This window comes from Mastigoproctus giganteus, chromosome 4 (genome assembly GCF_048544385.1).
Source record: "Mastigoproctus giganteus isolate SK-2022 chromosome 4, ASM4854438v1, whole genome shotgun sequence".
Taxonomy (NCBI): domain Eukaryota; kingdom Metazoa; phylum Arthropoda; class Arachnida; order Uropygi; family Thelyphonidae; genus Mastigoproctus; species Mastigoproctus giganteus.
The window spans coordinates 4,115,443-4,136,623 of NC_143578.1; the positions used below are offsets into that span (position 1 = coordinate 4,115,443).

General features: G+C 34.7%; 1 protein-coding gene across 1 annotated transcript in view; it reads right to left on the reverse strand.

The window, feature by feature from the left end:
- Positions 1–1,238: 1,238 nt before the first annotated feature.
- Positions 1,239–21,181, reverse strand: part of LOC150086347 (serine/threonine-protein kinase LMTK1-like) — a 139,855-nt gene continuing 119,912 nt past the window's right edge. The window contains exons 10-12 of the mRNA XM_090371282.1: positions 13,575–13,693; positions 8,412–8,561; positions 1,239–2,319 (exon numbers count right to left, since the gene is read on the reverse strand). Of these exons, the coding sequence (XP_090227408.1) occupies positions 1,239–2,319; positions 8,412–8,561; positions 13,575–13,693 (1,350 nt within the window). The remainder of the gene's footprint in view (positions 2,320–8,411; positions 8,562–13,574; positions 13,694–21,181) is intronic.

Consider the following 21,181-nt stretch of genomic DNA (forward strand, 5'->3'; position numbering starts at 1 on the left):
CGCAAGTGAAAAACATGCCATATTGTGCTGCAGCTGTAACTACTCATGGAAGAGCCACTAAATATTAGTTAAGTGATGATAAATTGGCCTGGCAGTGTATTTATGCTTTTTTTCATCCTAAAATTTTTCTTTCCTTAATTAATTAAAATGGATAATACCAACATATAATTTTAAAATTATGATTAGAAGAATAAATATTCATTTGTTATTGGTAATTAAAAAAATATTTTATATTTCAAAATTAGATTAAAACACACAAAAGTAATATTTCTGTATAAGTTAAAATATTACTAGCATTTTTGTATAAGTTAATAACTAAATTTAGATAGCCCTAAAATAGACAATAAAATGCTACAGAAATTCAAAGGAGTATGAAACATTTGTATTAAATTACAACTATTCAATTCAAACACACCTAAAATATGATCACATTATGAATCAACAAATGACTGAGTGAAAGGTTTTTATTGCCAGATTTTTTTAGATACTGGTCCTGATTAGCATATTACTCCTCTCAAATTAATAATAGCAACAAAGTTAAAATGTTATCAATATCCTTAACTAATTACCAAAATGCAGCATTTCACTATATGAATTTGTACAAAATATACACACAAGGTATTTTAAGCAGCAAACATAGTACATTAAAAAACAAGCGCCTCAATATATATCTTGTGACCAAGAGTTTCCCTGATGAGAAATAAAGTAGCTACTTAAGAATTTGATTAACTTTCTCTCACTTTGATATTTCACAATGCTTTGTTTAAACATGAAGAGCTTAAAGGAACACCTGTTTAAAACTCTACAGTCAAATTTTATATAAAAAAATTCCCATTATTACTAAATAATTAACAAGGCTACATCAAAAGGAGGAAATGTCATTTCAACAATGTATAAATTCTCAGCAGGCATTTATCCTTTACCAAACAATAAAGCAAGAATAAAAAACCTTCCAACAAAATGGAGATTAAAAAAATAATTAAGGCACTTTAGGACAATATGCTTAATCAATATATATATAATTAGTTAAAAATGTGATCTGAGCATCCACAATTATTTATAATGTGGTTTCAATATATTAATGTGGCAGCTATTAGAATTATATAATTCAAATGTTCATTTTTTGCTATAGTTATCACCCTAATTAATACTGCTTTTCACTAGAAAGCAAAATGGCACACCATTTTTCCAACATTAATTCTGAGCCACTGTTAATCCTGAACAACCAGGTCTACTGCTTAGGTTGATGTGCTCTCTATAACTTCTTTACTGTCTTCGTGATGGGAAATATCTGCTTTTTGTTTGTCAGGAGTACAAAAAGAGAAAACACCTTCAGATTCTACCTGCTTGCTTTGTGACAAACCTATAAATTGTGTATTAGACTCCTGAAGAACTGGAACATAACCATCTGAATCACTACTTCCTTCACTATCAATTGCTGTGAGTTTAAAGAATTCTGCTACATTTGCAGGATTTTCAGACAAAACACTATCAATCAACCATGGCTCTTCAAGGCTTTTTAAAGTTTCACTATCTGTGGCTAGTGAATCCTCTATATCTGCTAAAGTGTCATTTTCTATAATTTCAGGCACTTTTTTGCCTTGCACTTCACTAACTACATTACATAGTGATTCTTCGGTAACAGTTAAAGTCTCTGTTTGATTTACATTTTCCTCAGTGTTATCGTTTTCAAGGCTGGTAGGTTTAGATGAATCTGAAGATGTAACCTCACTCGTTAAAATGTTATCTAGATATCTGATGGCATCTGAAATCTGTTGTGAAGTAATTTCTTTGTTCTCCTCATTTTCTTGTGTCATTTGTGATGTGTGGTTTCCCGAGGGCATTCCATTAGTATTCCTTGTGTTCTCCGGTAATGCACTGCAAGGATGAACTTTTGCAGTGAGCTTTTCTTCTAGAAGATTTAGATCCTCAATACTTCCTCTCAGATTTTGAAGACTAGGCGAAATATTTGTAGCAAGTTCTACATCAAAACCTGTAGAGATGGATCCATGAGAAGGGGATTTATCTCTTCCATAGAAGTGATCCATATCAGAAGAGACCATGCTGTCACAATCCCTGGTGCTATCCTGTCCTGATACATTGAAATCACTTTCAAATTTCAGCTGCAACACAGGTGTAATGCTGTGAGGAAGGTTATGTTCTCGAGCTACAGGTTGCAAAGCATTCCACTTTGATTCAAAAACAGAAGAATCTGTTGGAACATCTTTGTTATCATACAGGTGTCTTAATAATGCTGCTACTTTTTGGATCATTGGCCGTTCACTTGCAGACTGCCAACACATTAACATTATTTGGTATCTGAAAAAGATAAGATTGCATTAATGAATGGCTGTTATTAACCTTGGAAAGCATAATTTAAAAAACTGTAAAGTATGAAATCAATTTAACCAAAACAAACACACAAACTAGTGATAGCTATAAGGAATAATAATTCATCTCCCCTATATTATGTCTTTCACCTTCTACATTACAAATTGGTTTTGTTTTATTAATCTCTATCAATTGTACATTAAAAATGGAACACACTCCTTGCATAGTATTGGCTGGACTTGGCATTTTTAACTTGTTTTGTTGAACAAGAAATGCCACGATCTTATGAAACAAAAATGTTTAATTTTTTAAAAGAACAGAATAGAGGTAACAAATAAAAAAAAAAACTTTTCAAAACAAATTTTTTCATATTTGGTACCTGTATTTTATCATTCTGTTCTTTTTCCTTTTCAAAAAGAAACTTTTTTTTCATAACATGTGCATGGCATTTCTTGCTCTTTATTTGAATCAAACTAGGTTCTTCTTCAGCTCTTCTCTTAACGTCTTGTGGTAAACAAGAAATATATTATTTTTTTAAAATAAAGTTTAGAAGCTAGTTCCAGAGCAAAAACTTAATTTTTTTTTCTTTTGATGAAGTCTGCATTCTTAAAGCAAATTTATTGATTTATCATTTGTTTGCTACTACATTTATAGGAATCAATGAGCAAAATTAATATACCATGGCTCAACTCTGTATTCCTGACTCCAATTACATGTTGCACATAATTTATTAACCACATCAACACTGATTTTGTTCCATTGCAAAAAGTAATTATTGCAGTTTCTATAGATTGCCTATTTTTGATTGATATTTACATCATGGTGTATTGCTGAAAGAAGAGCAGTCTTCAAGGTTTTGGGATATAAGAAACCAATGTGTAACGTCCTTGAAAGGCAAATAAAATTGTGCATTCATTTCTACTTATAGCGGAAAGGAAAACAGTTGGATTTATATTTCTGCTAATTGTTAATCAAAGATGGAGGCAACTGCATCGATTCAGGCACCAGCTGCCATGGGTAGCAAACAAACAGTATCAACAGGACCTTTTCAGGTGATAAGGTTACATTAAAATGAACACTGTATCACCAGGACCTTTGTCTAGCATAAAAAGGTAGCAATTTCTTGTTTTCATTCTGAGCTCTTAGAAGTCTTGCCATAGTCCTAATGACATCATAAGCAAGCCTCTAATTTTTAATTACACTATTCACAAGTTTATAACACTACTCCTGAATCAATTACAGCCTTTTTACTACTTTTCCAGGATGGTTATCAATTTGGAAAGAAAAATCTGATTGTTTCCATGCATGTATCTACAAAAAAACTGGCAGTATAAAAAATTTTTCCATTTAATATTTCAGTCCTAAAATATTTTTTATTTTTATATTCTGCAGCTTTCCACAGTATCAACAAATGGCACCTGTTCATAGCCCAAGGTCCTCAACACAGAGCATCATGGCAGGAGGAGAGAATTCAAATGGGCTATACAACTCAGCCCAGGCTCTGATATAAGCCAAAAATGGGTGAAGACTTGCTACCCCATTCCCCAGCTCTGGTTCACCTTATTCAGGAATGTTAGAAGTTACCTTCTCAGCTTCTCCACAATAGCATAAGAAAGCAAGCTTATACAGCATCAGCCAAAAAAAACCTCATTTCGCTGATCCATTCACTCCAAATGTTTGTCTAGTTCTGCCTTGAATTTATTTAAACTGTCAACTTCCACAATGACAGATCTAAGTTTTTTCCAGCAATCAACCATCCACTGGCTAAAGGAAAATTTCTGCACATCTATTCTACAATTGTCTTTCCTCAATTTGAATTCATGTCCCCTCAAGTGATTAATCTGAGCAAGAGGAAGAATCCCATCAGCATTGAGCTTGCTCAAACCATTTAAGGCCTTATACACCTCAATCAGATCACCTCACAGGTGTCTAGTCTCCATACGCTGTAATTTGCAGAACTTAAGCCTTTCTTTGTAAGAGCAACCCTTTGTTCCAATCACCAATCTTGTTGCCCTTCTCTGTACTAGCCCAATGCAGTTGATAGATAACCTTGCACCTGTGGGTTGTCAGCTGGAGCACTGTCGGTAAGCACAAAAACAAGCACTATGCAAGGCATGACCCTTGCCACCAATCAAATTTGCTCCAGAATTATCTCCATTATTCTCAACACAGAATTCACTTTCCGATTTTGTGACCATGTGGGGACAGATCCCAGCTGTGCACTAAGGAAGAAGAAAGAAGCATATAAAGCCTTGTTATAATCTGTTTAACTTTAAACCACAAGAAGGAGGCTTGAGAAACAGACTGTAGTATGTGGGCAGTGGTCATTTATTTAATTTTTAGAATTTCCATCTCAGCTGTCTCCAAAATTCTAGGTCTATGTTTTATATGTGTTTAACAATGTTTATACAAGCTCATTAAAACAGCTAACTTTTTTATTTTCATAGCCTTCACTGCACTATGAAGTGTCCATTGAAAATTTACATTAAATTTACACGAGTACATAAATAAATCTATTTATGTACTCGTACAAAGTATATGCCCTTCAGCATATACGAGTACATAAATAGATTTATTTAATTTTTGCTGTTTCCATTTGAACCACCCTTTCGTGTATTTATGCATGTACAGGGCAAGTCAAAATTAACTTACAATTTCTATGTACTCTTCATCTTAAATAGTAGTATGTATGTACTACTAGTATGGATGATTTTGATATAAAGATACTCAAGTTTAGTTTGAGTGTAGAATGATCATAGGTATCCAATACAGGAGTTCCTGCATTCAGCATGTCCTGATCTATACCTGCAACAACAATTCCACATTTCAGATGCTCTTACATATGTCGGGGACTACAGTAAGTCCCCGACATATGTAACTCAAGAATGACTAATAAAATATTGCTACTACTATAACACTGACATGACAAAATTACAAAACCACATAATATCCTCAGAAGAATGAAGAAAAATAGCTGTATATTTTTCAATTAATTAGTTATATATTTTATATATATTAGTTACATATAATTAGTTCAATTAAAAACTTTGTCTGGGGACAGCAGTGAAGTAGCCGGAGTGGCACATAAGAAAAGAAAACATAAAAGGAAGAAAACATGCACATTATTGTACTGTAAAAACTGATATGTATTTCGTAGCCTCGGTTATTATAGTTGACTTCATTAGTGCCGATCCCTTCACCGCTTCTTGTATTCTATCTTTATCCTTTATTATTTTGTTCACTGTTGACACTGAAAAATCTAAATTCTGCATGATACTTTTTAATGTTTGACAATTTTCATACATCCTTATTATTTTAATTTTCTGATTCAAATCAATCGCTTTCCTTTTCTTGGTAGCTTTACTAGTAACCACTGTCACTTACACTGAGTGGACAGAAATCATGATACCTGCCTACTAATGGGTAGGCCCACCTTTTGCCTGGATAAGGGCAGTCACATGGCGAGGCATTGAGTCCACTAGTTCACAAAAGCATTTCACAAGTATTTTCATCCTGGTTTGCTGTACCGCTGTCCATAATTCTGTCGCATTCCTAGGGGGAGCATCCAAAGCTCGAACGGATCTTTCCACAGCATCCCAAAGATGCTCCACAGGGTTAATTTCTGGTGAATGGGGAGGCCATTCCATGGTGGTAAAATCTGCAGAATGCTCTTCGGACTATGTTCTAGTCACCATGGCTCTGTGGGGAGGCGCATTGTCCTGTGCGTGCACGATGACCATGAAGGGATGCAGATGGTCTGCATGGATCGACACATAACCTGGACCATTCAGAGATGTGTTTAGATGTACCAGAGGTCCCAACGTGTGCCAGATGAACAAGCCCCAGACCATTACCAACCATCCACCTGCCAGAACAGTTCCTTGTTGACAAGACGGGAGCATAGCGTCAATGTGGTTTCTGCCAGATACACACCCTACAGTCAGCTCTAAATAATTCGAAAAGGGGCCTCACTGGACCAGGAAACCCGTCTCCAATCATCCAAGGTCCAGTGCCAATGTTCTTTTGCCCAGTTGAGGTGTAGAGTCCTGTGTCGTGGTGTTAGTAATGGGACTCTGGTGGGTCGGCGGCTCCCATAACGTATTGCAGCTAATGATCGCTAGATGGTCTTGGTGGAGACGTCTCTGGCACCTCCCTCATTGAAGTCAGCGGTGATTTATGCCACTGTCATTCTCCGGTTGGCTGAAACAATGTGAGACAGACATTGATGGCCACGTTCATCCACCACCTTTCTCCGCCCACAGTGCTGTCCACTATGAGATGTTATTCTGGAAATGGCATATTCCCGATACACATTTGATACTTCGAACGGGGATAGTGAAATTTCTGTACCACCTCCGTGATAGAGTTACCCATGAGTCAGGCACAAACTCTCATCCCTCTTTCAAAGTCGGTTAACTCGTGACGTTTATCCATACTGACATCGAATTACCATCTATGTGAATGCAGTAATATAGTGTACCTATATACCTGCTAAGTGGTGGGTTCGTCTACTAGCGAGATGGGTGACAGCGTCGTGTTGCCCAGACCTTTTTCTTGGTCAGCACCATGATAACAGTTAAAATGAAATTTTCTGTAAAGAACTTCACAGGGTTAATGCTGAAACACACTATTATCACCTCATGCGAGCTCACATGCTCGCATTTTACTAAAGCACATTTCTGGAGGTCACTACCATAAAACAATAAAGACAATTTTCAGTTTCTGGTTTGAGCTTTTCTATTAGTGCAATTCATTATAAATGAATAGTAAACTCGATCTTATTGCATTTGCGATAATATTGATAGCTGGAATTCTGTGCATTTTTACATTATTATGGTGAAATGTGTTTCCCCTTCACTGAAATCTTCAGTCATGTAAAAAAAAAAAACAAATTTTCAGAATCCTCTATTCTTATTTTTTAGGCTTGTTACTCTGTACCTCACTTGTGCAATTTATGGTTGCACCGAGTTCGTCGTTATTGATTGCTTATTTTTAAAAAAATATATATATTTTTACTGTTTTAAATTTTATAATCCTAAAAAAAAAAAAAAAATTTGAGTGAAAAAAAATTTATGCAAATCTGAAGTTACGTAACTCGGGGACTTACTGCATATCCTTATACAACTTATATGAAGAAACTGATGAAAATTTTTGTGGTTCAGAAGGCTAAATTAGATCACAGGGAGCAAGATTAAAGACCTTGATGGCCATTCCAGGCTTGTTTTTTTTTTTGATACTGTATAAGCTTACTTTCTAGCGTCATTTGTCACTATTAATACTAATGTCATATGGTCACATTCATGACGAAATTGAGAAGTGGCCAATCTTGCTGAAAGATAATCCCTGGTGCACGTTATCTTGAATCTGGGACACCAGACACTATTGTAGAACATCAAGATGATACAAAATCTAAACTTTTTTTTTCTTTACATTGTCTGAATTTTCAATGCCTGAAGTAGGCAATCCCTGCAAATCTATAGTACAAAAATTGCCTGCAGCCCAGACTGAAAAAATGGCATTCAGGCATATATCTCACTGTTCCACAGATTTGTGGAACAGTGAGGTTCACATTGGCTGAGTACAATGAATTACAAGGACTTCCTGGAAACGTGAGTGAACATGCACTGACTCTTTTACTTTAACATCTGTTTAATAATTATGTGTTTAAAAATTATTAATCCATTTATGTGTATAGGTAATATTCCATATATATATATATATATTCATGTATTATATAATTTAATGCTAAGGATAGTGGGTCAGAGTAATTTTTCAAAAAGCATTGAAAATATCATTTGTTTACAAGCAGTGTGTTAATCTGCTAATAAAGTAATTTCTTCCAACCAATGCAGAGCCTGATTCCTATATATTTTACCTATCCCACTGTAGACAATGGCATTTAAAGTTTATATGGTGTAAATGCAAATTGATTTAATAAATAATGCATTACCTTCCCCTCTTGTGGGTTAAACAAAAATAGGAGTCAGTCATATTCCAAGTGAAAATGTAATTGCACAATTTGAAATAATCAATATTGCATAAATTAATAATTTTATCAATATAGCAAAAGCATTTCTTACATTCTATCATTATGAGAACAAGGGGTTTTGGGGTGCTCAAGCTTTAAAGATTTTTCCATCACTACTTTTTGTAACACTTCATCATCATTGAGTTCCATGTATGGAAGTTTACCAAATTCCAACAGCTCCCACAGAAAGACACCAAAGGACCTGTACAAATGTAAAAATGAAGTGTTAAAATTTTAAAAATCATGCCATCTACTCTATCAATTCATGCTGAAATGCATAGTTTAATTATGCATTTAATTTTTTTTTTACTCTTGTATTAATTCTATATATATATAGAATTAATACAAGAGTGACTGAGATACTGCTGAACAAATTTTATTTTCATACACTATAACAAGTTTCTTGGATATAAAGAAAAGCTTGATCATCATTGAGTAACAGCACTTTTTATCATTTAAAGTAGACTGCAAAAATTTAAAGGATAGTTTTTAATAAGTATTCAATATTACTTAATTAAATATAATCATGTTTTGACTTTATGTTCCTTTTTTTTACTTTAATGTTGTACAATGATGATTTCCTCTTTTGGGTAATGGTAAGTGATTTTTTAAACTTAAAAAAAAAATTAATTTTATGCTAAGGTATTTTTAATTTTTTAAAAATACAATGGGACAACACATTATGCCCCCAAAAATGCAATTACTATTCAAATGCAGGGGCTTCTCAACTTGATTTTTAAACAAAAAACAAAAAAATAATAAATAAATAAAATTTGCTATTCACAAGAAATGGAATAACACTAAATCTTATCTTCATGAATATTGAGAAAAGGGCAACTGTCACTATGATCACAATATGCTTAGAGTATAGACATTTGTTTTTCCTACAAGAACTTTTTTTTTTTTAATGGAAAAATGGTTTAAACCCTATATGGGTTAAGGAAAAGTACTAATCAGATTTATTTACTAATTTACTATCAAGTAGTTGCTGATCACATTTCTTCAATATAATCATCTGTATTACCTTTTCACATACCTGTGGTAACTGGAAAATTTCATTTGTAGAGTGGTTTCTACTGATAACCACTGTATCCTATGGCATGTAAAACATCTCATATGACAGCTCATTAAACCAGACTGAAATCTGTTTTCAAAATGCCAGTCTCAGGGAGGCACTTTCATTTTGGAGAACAAGAGAAAGTCACAGGCACTTGTGTTAGGGGTGGGGGATGTATAGTTGATGCTCTAATATTTCCCAATTCTATCATTTCAGAAGTTGCTTGAGAGGTACTGTCCCCATGAAATTGTTCTGAAAACTTTATATGTAAGAATTTAACTGAGAAAATGGCCACTGAAAGACATAATGCATGGCTACAATAATTATGCCTACCTAAGTCCTGAAACAAGGAGGGGGGAGGGGCTAACAAGGCCCAGAAAGGTGCTTCCTATGAATTCTAGACCTTTACAAGATGGATTGAAATGGTATATGGAGCTGCATGTTGCCTATTCTCAGAAACTGCCATTAAGAAATTTTGAACAAGAACGAGGGGGGGGGGGGGAAGCATGCATTCAAATTACAGAGGAAGAGGTTCAGACTAGATTGTAGGAAGTTTTCTTTTAGCAAGTTGTTGACTATTGGAAAAAGCTGCCTCTGCATGTAGTTGAGGCTAACAGTTTAAAGAAATTCAAAGATCATCTGGATAGTTACATACATGAGGAGGAGGAATATTTTCTTATCTAATTTTTTTTTGGCTGGTGCAGCAAAAAAAATCAAATCAGTTAGTATAGCCATATAGTGCAAGGAAGCCACAGGCTTCCTTGCACTATATGGCTATACTAATTGATCTTTGTTACTCCAACTTCCAGGCAGAATTATTAGTAAACAAACGAAACTGTGAGCTGGTATACAAAAGGTACATAGTTCAGCTCCAGCCAGTAAAATACAAAATTTTTTAATAAACGGTGATAGCCAAAAAGTCTCCTGGACTCTCTAAACCAGCCTGGAAATCTTAACAAGACTCAGAAATTCAAGTTACTGAAATTCAATCTAGCAAGTATCCATTTCAATTGTGTAGTGTGTAACAAAACAGCAAACCCAAAACCCTTGCAAAAGAGGCTGTTCAAGATGGAGACTACCTTGAATACCCATTGCTAAGGTCCTTCCTAAAGCAAATGCTCAGAGATGAGACTGCACACAGTTGGTAACTACTTAGGCATGCAAGTGAGAAAGGGAGATATACATATGCCATTCTCTAAATATATAAAAACAGGCTTCACAAGATCTGCAATGGCTATCATGGTGCTCTGATATGACAGTTCTTAACTAATTATAGAAACTTCAGGAAATCTCTACCAGTTCCACGAGAGTCTAAATACAAACTTGTGAATGGGGAATGACTGCTGAAACTATTGTTCACTTAATCAACGAATGCCCAAGACTATTCCTAATGCAAAGAGTATCACAGATCTTTCTGGTCCTGAATGAATAATAAGCTAATTAGAATCAGTACCCTTTCCAGAGCAACTTAAACCCAGTGCCTTAGAACTTTGTGCATGAACTTTGGACTCATAAATTAAGGCTGAGGAAATACTTTTTATTTATTAAATTTTTTAAATTTATTTTGTAAAAATAATAAATGATTTATTATTTAATTTGTTTTGTAAAGATAATAAATCATTTAAACAGAAATGTAGCACTATGCTCAATTTTGAAATTTAGAACCCTTATTAAGAAAATTAAAAATGATCAGAAGTTCATTTTCTCAGTATGTACTGATTAATGTAAACATAATTCAACAATTTTATTCACTGTAAAAAACAAAATGTAATGTTCATTATACTCTGAAGAGCCCAGTGGAGTAGAGTTATCCTCCAAGAAGGAAACTAGTTATTTTAATAATAAAAAAAAAAAAAAAAAGCTAATGCAGAAAGGAAGAAGACACTTCTCTAAGTACATTCATTAAAAATAAATTTAATAAGAGTTAACTAACAATAATAATATAAATAATAACCATATGTCAAACTGGATAGACACAGTAGATCACTGGCATGGACAAATGGTGGTCACATGACTTCTTATTATTAATATAAGTATGTTAATATTAGCTTATTAATCTATTTTTAATGAATATATAATATTTCTTTTTAATGAATGCAGAGAAGAGAACATAACAGACATAACTGAAAACTAGTAATTAAAATATCCCTCTTGATAGATAGTTACAAAATATACTGGATTGTGTAAAGACAATTATCACACAGAAGTTCTCAAAATTGCTGAAAAATGAAAGCTGTACTCTGTCACCATTGTTATAATATCAATATAAATATAATATTGATACAAGAATGATATAAATGTAAATTAGTCTTCTATGTTATTCTGTAAAAGTGTAGTTTTTATTAAAGTCCAAAACATGTAGACACATAGATATGTAGAGTATCTTATGTGGGGTGGCACCTGAACATCAGTTTAACTCTGTCCTGGTACACTGTGATGAATACAGAACTCTGTAAAAGGCCAGAAATGTGGATAATGTTATATTTGTGCCATGTGTGCTGTTGTTGCTTGCTACTTTGCCACCTGGAAAGCCTATCCAGTACTCATCTACACCATGAGGTAAGCCACAACTAAGAGTGGCGAGAAAAAACTAATAGCATAATTAAATACTGCTGCCAAATAATCTGGATATAGTGTAGTATTTTTTTTTTTTTTTTTTACCTAGGATACTGTAAAATTTTGGGTCTGCAAAATTGCAGCACTGGAAACTAGTCTTGGTACTTGCAATAAGACCTGATTGAAGTGTTTAATGCTTTAAATGGATTGAGTAAACTTCATGGTATTCTTACTCTTTCTTGGACAGTATACATACAGAGGAAAAAAAACTTACGAAAAAGAATAGATGCAGGATGATGTGTGCATATTTGCTTTCAGCCAGAGGGCAACTGATTGCTGAAACACTCATTTGCCCATCCCTTCTAATCATATTATTAGACTGCATGAACAGATGAGGTGGAAATTTGGTTTTTGCTGATGTTGTACAAGCTTTCTTCCTTGCATCATTTGCCACAATTACTACTAATAATATTAATAGATAGATTAGATAGGGAGGTCATTACAGATTATAGATGAACAAATATCGCTCCTATTCACAAAAGGATATCAAAGACAAAATGGACAATTACACACCTAAGCTTAACTTTTATTCCATGGAAAATAATGGAGTCAGTTTTTGAGGGAATGTAGTTATATGAAAATCACAGCATGGATTTGTTAATGGAGATCCTTTAACATCATATAATTAAATTTCAGTAAATCTTTTTGACAATATTCCAGATAATTTGGATCATTGGGTAATTTGTTGGCAAGTTACTGGTTAAAGGATGACTGAGTGATAGAAGACAAGAGGGTGGTTATTAAAGGGCACTGCTCTTTTCAACTAATAATATTAGTAGTAGAGTCACTCTGGGTTCAGTGCTAGACCCCTTACTATTTTCAATACTTATTAATGTTATTGACAGCATTAATCCCAGATAACATACTGAGTACTACCACACTGAAAGTGGTGGAAAATGAAAGAGACCCAATTTTAATTAATTGTACATGAAGTACAATTAAAGGAAGTTCTCTGAACAGTGCAGATAGGCTGCTAGGAGAGCTCATGTGGTTCTGTCAATGATATACAGGAATTTTGCCAGCAGGAACAAGGTGATTATCATTGGTCTACATCCTTCATTTTATGAAGGTGTAGTTCATTTCGAACAGGTGTAGAGAAAAGCAAAAAGTTTAGGAAGGGGGAATAAAAGGATACTCTTACTATGAAGGACTTCAGTTATTTAAATTTTTAGCACTTGGAAGCGATGCAACTAAGGAGACTTGATTGAAGCCTTTAAATGGATTAAGAGAACTAAATGTTAATGATGTCCTTACTCTTTCTTGGATAAGCATAAAGGACAAAATTTAAATTGAAAAAAGGATAGCTTCTGTATAGAAACTATCAATCATTATCTAGCTGAAAACTTGCTTTCATCCAAAGAGTTATTGATAGTGGGAATAAACTGCCATCTGGTGTTATGAGAGTGGACAATATGAATAAATTTCAAGAAATAGATAAATCATTAGAAGGGAATGGACTGATGAGGTGGGTAGTGTTTTTTTTTTAAGCTTCCTTGCACCATTTACTATTAATAAAGCTATTTCAAAGTTTATATTACAAACCATATGTTCCCTTCTCTGGTAATTTCCTTTGTTTCAATGGTAGTTTCAGTGCAATGTAGTGATTCAGGAGCACACCACCTCACAGGCAGAGCAATATCACCCAAGCAGTAATAGTCATCCTAGAAATATGTAATAAACAACTGCTATAATTATCAAATGCACAAAAAAAATCATAAGCTGCTAAAATAAATAGTATAGATATTACAAATCAAAAAAAAATATAATAATAATAATAATCAAATAAAAGAAAGCAATAAACTTTTTTCCCTTTTTTTTTTTTATTACTATTAACTCCCGATTCTTGTTTTTACTGCTTCTCTCTCAATTTGAGTTTCTTGGTTTCACTTCACCTTGTTTAAATTTAAGTTTTTGTATCTCCGCCTCCCAAGTGATCAGATCACCTGGAATCAAACAGTATGGCCTAGTACAATATAAAATAAAGTAACTTAGTCACCAACTCCATTTTCATACCTGGCTTCCCATACTGAGAAAGTGCCAATAAACACAGCAATCCATATAGTGGTAAAAAGTATTTCATAGTTGGGAAATGGACATCTTTCACAACAGTTTCTTCCATGAATTCCTTAATTATTAGTGAGTCTCAAAGAGCAGGTATAACACTCAAGATAAGCTTATAAAATTTGAAAGGCAAAAATACCCAGGATTACAAATCCAATGAATTTACAATACACTGAATTGAGTTGAAAGAAATATTTTTAAATTATTTGAAATTACTGAAAGGTTATTTCTTTCAATCTTAATGTAGGTAATGTGCACTTTACAATAAAAAAAACTGTATTCAATTTTGAAAATCAAAATACAGAAGGATTTCATCATAGAGGGTTACAATGTCATAAGTGTTTTCTTCAATAAAATATAATGTAGTGTAAATTGAGTAAAAACATCAGCAGTCAGAATAAAAACTCCCTAATCAATTTTAATATCAACTACAGTAAAATTAATTATTATAGTTACATTATAATTCTTAAGTTTTTGTATACATACTGTAAGCATGAAAGCTAGGCTCAGTGAGGGGGGGGGGAGTACACACAGAAGTAAACGACAAAAATAAAGGCAGCAAAAAAAAAAAAAAAAAAAAAACTTAGCTATGTACAAGTATTTTCTGGGCTGGTTCACATAACCAGTCCAACATGCTAGAAAATTCAGCTGCCAGTTGTAATGAAAATATGTAATTAAATGCAATTAAAATACATGGAAGTTTTTGTAAGGCTTTGCAAAGACACAGACATTGGCAGCAAGCAACATATCACCTGTTGGTATCTTTGCTCAGTCAGCTCCAGCAGTAGCACACTACAGGATGGTAAACTGCAATCAATGGCCTAAGGTATTCAGTGGCTGGTATGGTGTGTAGGTAAACTGTATTGTTTGAAGACAATAAAGCACTTAAACGTATGTTTATATAATTATGTTTATTTAAGAATTTGAAAATATATATGTAATGGAGTCAAACGTTTTGTGGTATTTTCTTTATCACTTCCTATGGAGCTACTAGAATGAGTACAGAAAAGGGCAATGAGATTAGTGAGTGGAACAAAGGGTTGCTATTACCAAGAAAGGCTTAAGTTCTGAAAATTGCAGCATCTGGAGACGTCACCTGCGAGGTGATCTGAATGAGATGTATTAGGCCTTGCTCAATGCTGATGTTATTCTTCCTCTTGCTCAGATTACTCACCCAAAGGGACATAAATTCAAATTGAGGAAAGACAGTTGTAGAATAGATGTGCAGAAATATTCCTTTAGCCAGCAGGTGGGTGATTGCTGTAACAAACTATCTGTTGTAGTGGAGGTCAACAACTTAAATAAGTTCAAGGCAGAATTAGATAAACATTTGGAGTGAATGGACGGGTGAAATGGGATGGGTTTTTTTTTTTTTTTTTTTTTTTTTTTTGGCTGATGCTATATAAGCTTGCTTTTGTGCATCATATGCCTCTATTAATGCTAATGCAAAAATAAACTAACTTATGTAACTATAGGAATTCAAACTATATGTTAACTGCAGTTTAGTATATTAAAATAAATAAAAGAAACCCTCCAAATTACTTCAAAACTAACCTAGTATGAAGAGCTTCAGAAACATGCAATCACACCAGACATGAAATTAGCGATTTAAAAAATTAATAACTGTTTATTAGAAAATCTTTCAAGCCTAAAGGCAAGTAAGGCTCCTAGAGTTGATGCCATATAACCAGTACTTTTGAGGGAGGCAGCCAGAGAGCATATTGAACCACTGAAGTTAATTATGAGGGCATCATTGGACTTGGGAGAGATACTTTAGGATTTGAGAAGTGCAAGCGTATGGCCAATACACAAAAGCTGTTCTAAGAGTCAATTGGTTAGTCTGACTTCATTGGTAGAGAAAATCTTAGAGGCAATGATCCAGAGTATAATCCAGGGACATTTTGACAGAAATGGCATTCTGAAGGACATACAGAGCATAGTTTTGTTAAGGGAAAATAAGCTATTCTAACACTAACTGTGTGCAAGATAAGCTATAATATGTGCATAATAAGCTATTTTGACACTAACTGAAACTTTGTCATGTGCAAGATGTAAGGAACAATTTCAACATAGTTTATTTGGATTTTAGCATGAATTTGAATCAGTTTCTCATGAGAGATTACTGTATGAGCTGAAACATGTTGGGATTACTCGAACGATTCTAAGATGGATTGCAGGGCAGAAGGCAGATACTCTTGAAATTAGTGTAATGTTCCATTCTTGTATTAGACCAATGCCATTTTTAATTTTTATAAACAAGATTGAAGAGATAGAGGGCATGATGTCAAAATTTTCAGATGATGTAAAAACTGGGAGAGTCAATGATCAGTGCCAAGAAGCATTCCTTCAGGATGACTCAAACAAGCTGCAAGGATGGTCAGAAAAGTGCAGCTATGTTTCCATGCAATAAAATGTAAGGTTTTACCACTTGGGGAATAGTAACTACAAAATAATTTGGTGGGATTGAACTACAAACAGCAGGGAAAGAAAAGGGATCTAGGAGTTACAATACAGGCAAATGAAGTTCTCTGCTCAGTGCTAACAGACAGCCAGGTAAGCGAATGTCCTATTGATGATTTATTGAACAATAGCCTAAGCAGATGGGGAGGTTATAATCCCACTGTAAAAAAGCAATTGTAAGGCCAAACTTGGAATACTGTATCAAATATGAAGTTCATCTGTAAAAGCATTGAGCTTCTTGAAAGGGTCAAAAAGACAGGCAACTCGCACAGTGAGATCAGATAGAGGGACCTGACTGAGGTCTTGGAATTCAAAAGTACATCAACCAAGGGTGTCAACCCTACAAGCTAAAGTTTATAATGATTTATACACCAATATCGAGTGATGATGAAGAAGTTGAAGAAATGTACACCGAAATTGAGTCTTCTAGATGAGCAGAAAACCCACTACACCATCATTGCGGGGACTTCAATGCTAAGGTTGGAAAGGGACAAAACAATGCAGAAAGGGTAACTACAAGAAATTTTGGTACTGGTGAAAGAAATGAAAGACGTGAAAGAATTTGCAGAATTTCGAGGAATGTCAGTATTGAACACTTTTTTCAAGAAAAGGGTGAACAGAAAGAGGACAAGGAGGAGCCCAAATGGATTAACAACTAATGAAATAGGCTTTGTCCTCACTAGCGGAAGATATATTGTGAATGATGTTACCGTCCTGGACAAGGTAAACGTTGGAAGTAATCACAGAATGGTAAGATGCACACTTGATACAGATGTAAGAAAAGAAAGGAAAAAAACTGACTTCAGTAAATAATTATCATTATTAGCCATACGGTGCAAGGAAGCCTGAGGCCTTTGCTGCAACAGGAAAAAAAAATTTTCAGTTACCCTGAGAGAGAGAGAGAGAGAGAGAGAGAGAGAGAGAGAGAGAGAGAGAGAGAGAGAGAGAGAGAGAGAGAGAGAGAGAAGGAAATCACTAAGAAAGAGAAGAATGATGATATCCAGCTCAGGACCCTGGGTGTTCCAAGTCCATACTCACCAGATGTGAGCCCCTACGAAGGTCTTTGAGATAACAGAAGAGAAGAAAAAGCAGTATGTACTGGAACTTAAAGAACAAGTTCAGGACCAAGATATCAATGAGGAATACTGCAAATTCCTGAAAGTGATAAAGCCCAAGAAACCTATAAGTAAAAGGAAATCCAAAGAAGGAAACATGTCAAGAAACATTTGTCATGAACTGAAGACAACAAATGAAGAGCAAGATAAACACTGACAAGGATAAAATTGAGTATACTGAGTTATGCAAAGCCATTAGAGAGAGACTCAGAGAGGACATAAGATTTGACACAAGAAAAGTAGAACAAACATTATGGGAAAACAAAGGACCTAAATCAGCAGTCATGAGCAGTAATACAGAAAGACAAATGATACTGAAATTGAAGAATAGTGATGGTGTACTTATGAATAGCAGAGAAGGCATAATTCAAATAGCAGAAGACTACTAAGAGAATTATACAGGGAGCGAGGGAATGATGCCAGCAGTGGGGAAGCTGGATCACAAATTAGTACCATATATGACATACTCAGTATCCTTCCTGATGAGGTAGATCATTCATTGAAGAAAATGAGGAATCAAAGCCCCAGGAAAGATGATGTTGCTGTAGAGTTGTTAAAATTAGCATTAGCATTAATAGAGGCATTAGATGCAAGAAAGCAAGCTTATGCAGCATCAGCCAAAAAAAAAATAAATAAATAAATAAAAATAAAGTAAAATAAATAAATAAAAAATAACCACTTCCACTTCACCCCTCTGTTCGTTCGAAATACCTGTCCAGCTGAGCCTTAAACTTATTTAGGCTATCAACTTCCACGACAAGGGATGGAAGTCTGTTCCACCTATCAACCACCCGCTGGCTAAAGGCAAATTTCCGCACATCTATCCTACATCTGTCTTTCCTCAATTTGAATTTATGCCCTCTCAGGTGATTATTCTGAGCAAGAGGAAGAATCCCATCAGCATTGAGCATGCTTAAACCATTCAAGGCTTTGTACACCTCTATCAGATCACCTCGCTGGTGCCTAGTCTCCAGACACTGCAATTCGCAAAACTTAAGCCTTTCTTCGTAAGAGCACCCCTTTGTTCCATTCACTAATCTTGTTGCTCTTCTCTGTACTCGTTCCAGCTGCTCTACATCCTTCTTGAAATGAGGCCTCCAGGCCTGTATACAGTACTCTAGGTGTGGCCTGACCATTGCCTTATACAAGGGAATAATCACCTCCTTATACCTGCTTGAAAAATTCCTATATATCATTGACAATACACCATGAGCTACTCTTGCAGCCCGTCTGCAGTGCTCAGAGAACTTAATATCTGCCTGCACAACCACCCCCAGGTCCCTTTCATTCTCTACCACTGTCAGTGTAGTATCACAGAGTTGATACGTTGCTCTGGGGTTGCTGTTTCCCATATGTAGTACTTTACATTTGTCAATGTTAAACTTCATTTGCCACCTCTCAGCCCATCTGCTCAACCTTTCCAGATCCTGTTGCAGCAGCATATTATTATTATTATTATTATTATTATAGCTATATGGTGCAAGGAAGCCTGAGGCTTATGCTGCACCAGCCAAAAAAAAAAAAATTCTGAATTACCCTGCGAGAGAGAGAATAAGAGTCAGAAGTAGAAGGAAATCACCAAGAAAGAGAAGAATCATGATATCCAGCTGAGGACCCTGGATGTGCCAATCACATACTCACCAGATGTGAGCCCCTGAGGTTAATATGCTTCAGTAAAATCTACTGCAACACATTGTGATCATTGATATATAGTAGTTCCTTTATCTGCACAAAGAGATGTTATATACACTTATATCAGTGATGCTCTGAAGTCATTAAATAACAGTTTGATTTGTAACTTTCACATGTCTGGGAGAATTGAAGGGTGGGGTTTGTTTTGCATACAAATTTAAACATCTTAACATGGTTCTTAACAGAACCATGTTAAGATGTTTAAATCTCAATCACCATCTGAAATAATCACCGTCTATGAAAAGACCATTTAGGTGGGTTTATCACTTTCATCCTTTAGAAAGAAGTCACGGCCAGAGTTCAAATTTTGTCTTGAAGATAGGAGGATTGTTGAGGTTGTTCCAAATAATGCTGCTGCTGCTAGCCAATCTCATCAGAAGGGACTATGGTATCATCACATGTTATCCCAGATAATTCAGCCCGCACAACATGCAAATCAGCCAGTGAGCATATATATACCTTTACACATATAACAGACAACAAAGACCACATAAAATGCTATGAAAACAGTCAACATCTCAACTTCATTGTATATGAGTACAGTATGAGATTGGTATACTTCGATGTTACTGTGTGAAATTATTGAAATCATTGCAATATGTGAGCCCTTGCAAGTAAAATGGTGGTTATAATTACAGTCCTCCAATACCAGGTGGGAAAGACCATTTTAAACCAAGTTAGTGATTTTAACTTGGGTCAAAGAATAAAAATTCCTCGATACAAAGAATTTTTATGGTCTTCCTTTGCAACTGTAATACAAGTAAATACATGGGCCATGTTAGGGTAACTAAGAGTAAGAATAGGTGCATATATTCTTGCATATACCCCAACGTTAGGAGTAGTAAATAAATTTGAAGTACTGATTAAGTCATCAAATGTAAACACTGTGGAGATATCGGACACATGGTGTCATTCACACATAAGCAATGCAAAATTTGTATATGGGGAGTACAATGTGTACAGAAGCAGAGGTCATGCTTTTACTTAAGAAGCATATTTAATCTAAGGCAGTGCATTCATTGACATGGGTGGCCAGTGTAATGTTGACTCAGTTTAGTATGACATACATACTGGAAAAATAAAAATGAGAGTAGGAGTGTGATATAGTCTTAATAACGGTGATGAGCATAATGAACAGCTATACAGAGAAATAGAGTGGACCAGTAAAAGAGTAGTATAAGAAGAGATAAGGTAATGCAGTTTAAGTGTAACTTTATTGTGACATAGTGTGTCAGTCTCGCCTCCATGATGACACCTTCACTAAAAACAATGAATCTTTTAATAATTGTGTTATAATGAATGTCTTATATATAGTAATATGACCTGGGAACCGATGAACTAGCAAATTGAAAATGTTATCCATTTTATTAATACAAACAGCTTCTTTAATTCTTCTCTATACCATATTCACTTTTGTGATTATCTTGAAATTAGGTTTATCCATTGTTAGAGGGAAAACAATGAATCATTTCATATGTGTCATTCCTAGCAAAATGTAAATCCTTACGATAAATACTAATATCAATACTGATAAATCTTTTTCCCCATCTCACTGACATAAACCCCAGAGAAACAGTTCCTTGAGAGACCTTTAATTACCTAATCCAATGGAGAAATTGATAGGGAAGATATGGAGAACTGCTGGCACTTATTTCATAGAGAAGGACCAGCACTTACAACCTGAAATGTACGCTATTAGTTCTACATAAGGAGTTTTTTTTTTTTTTTTTTTATGAAAACCCCAAACACAAAAAGGTATCAAAACCTATAGTACTTAATACCGTGTATGGGTTGAAGGAGAAGTATGGAAGGAGGGGGATG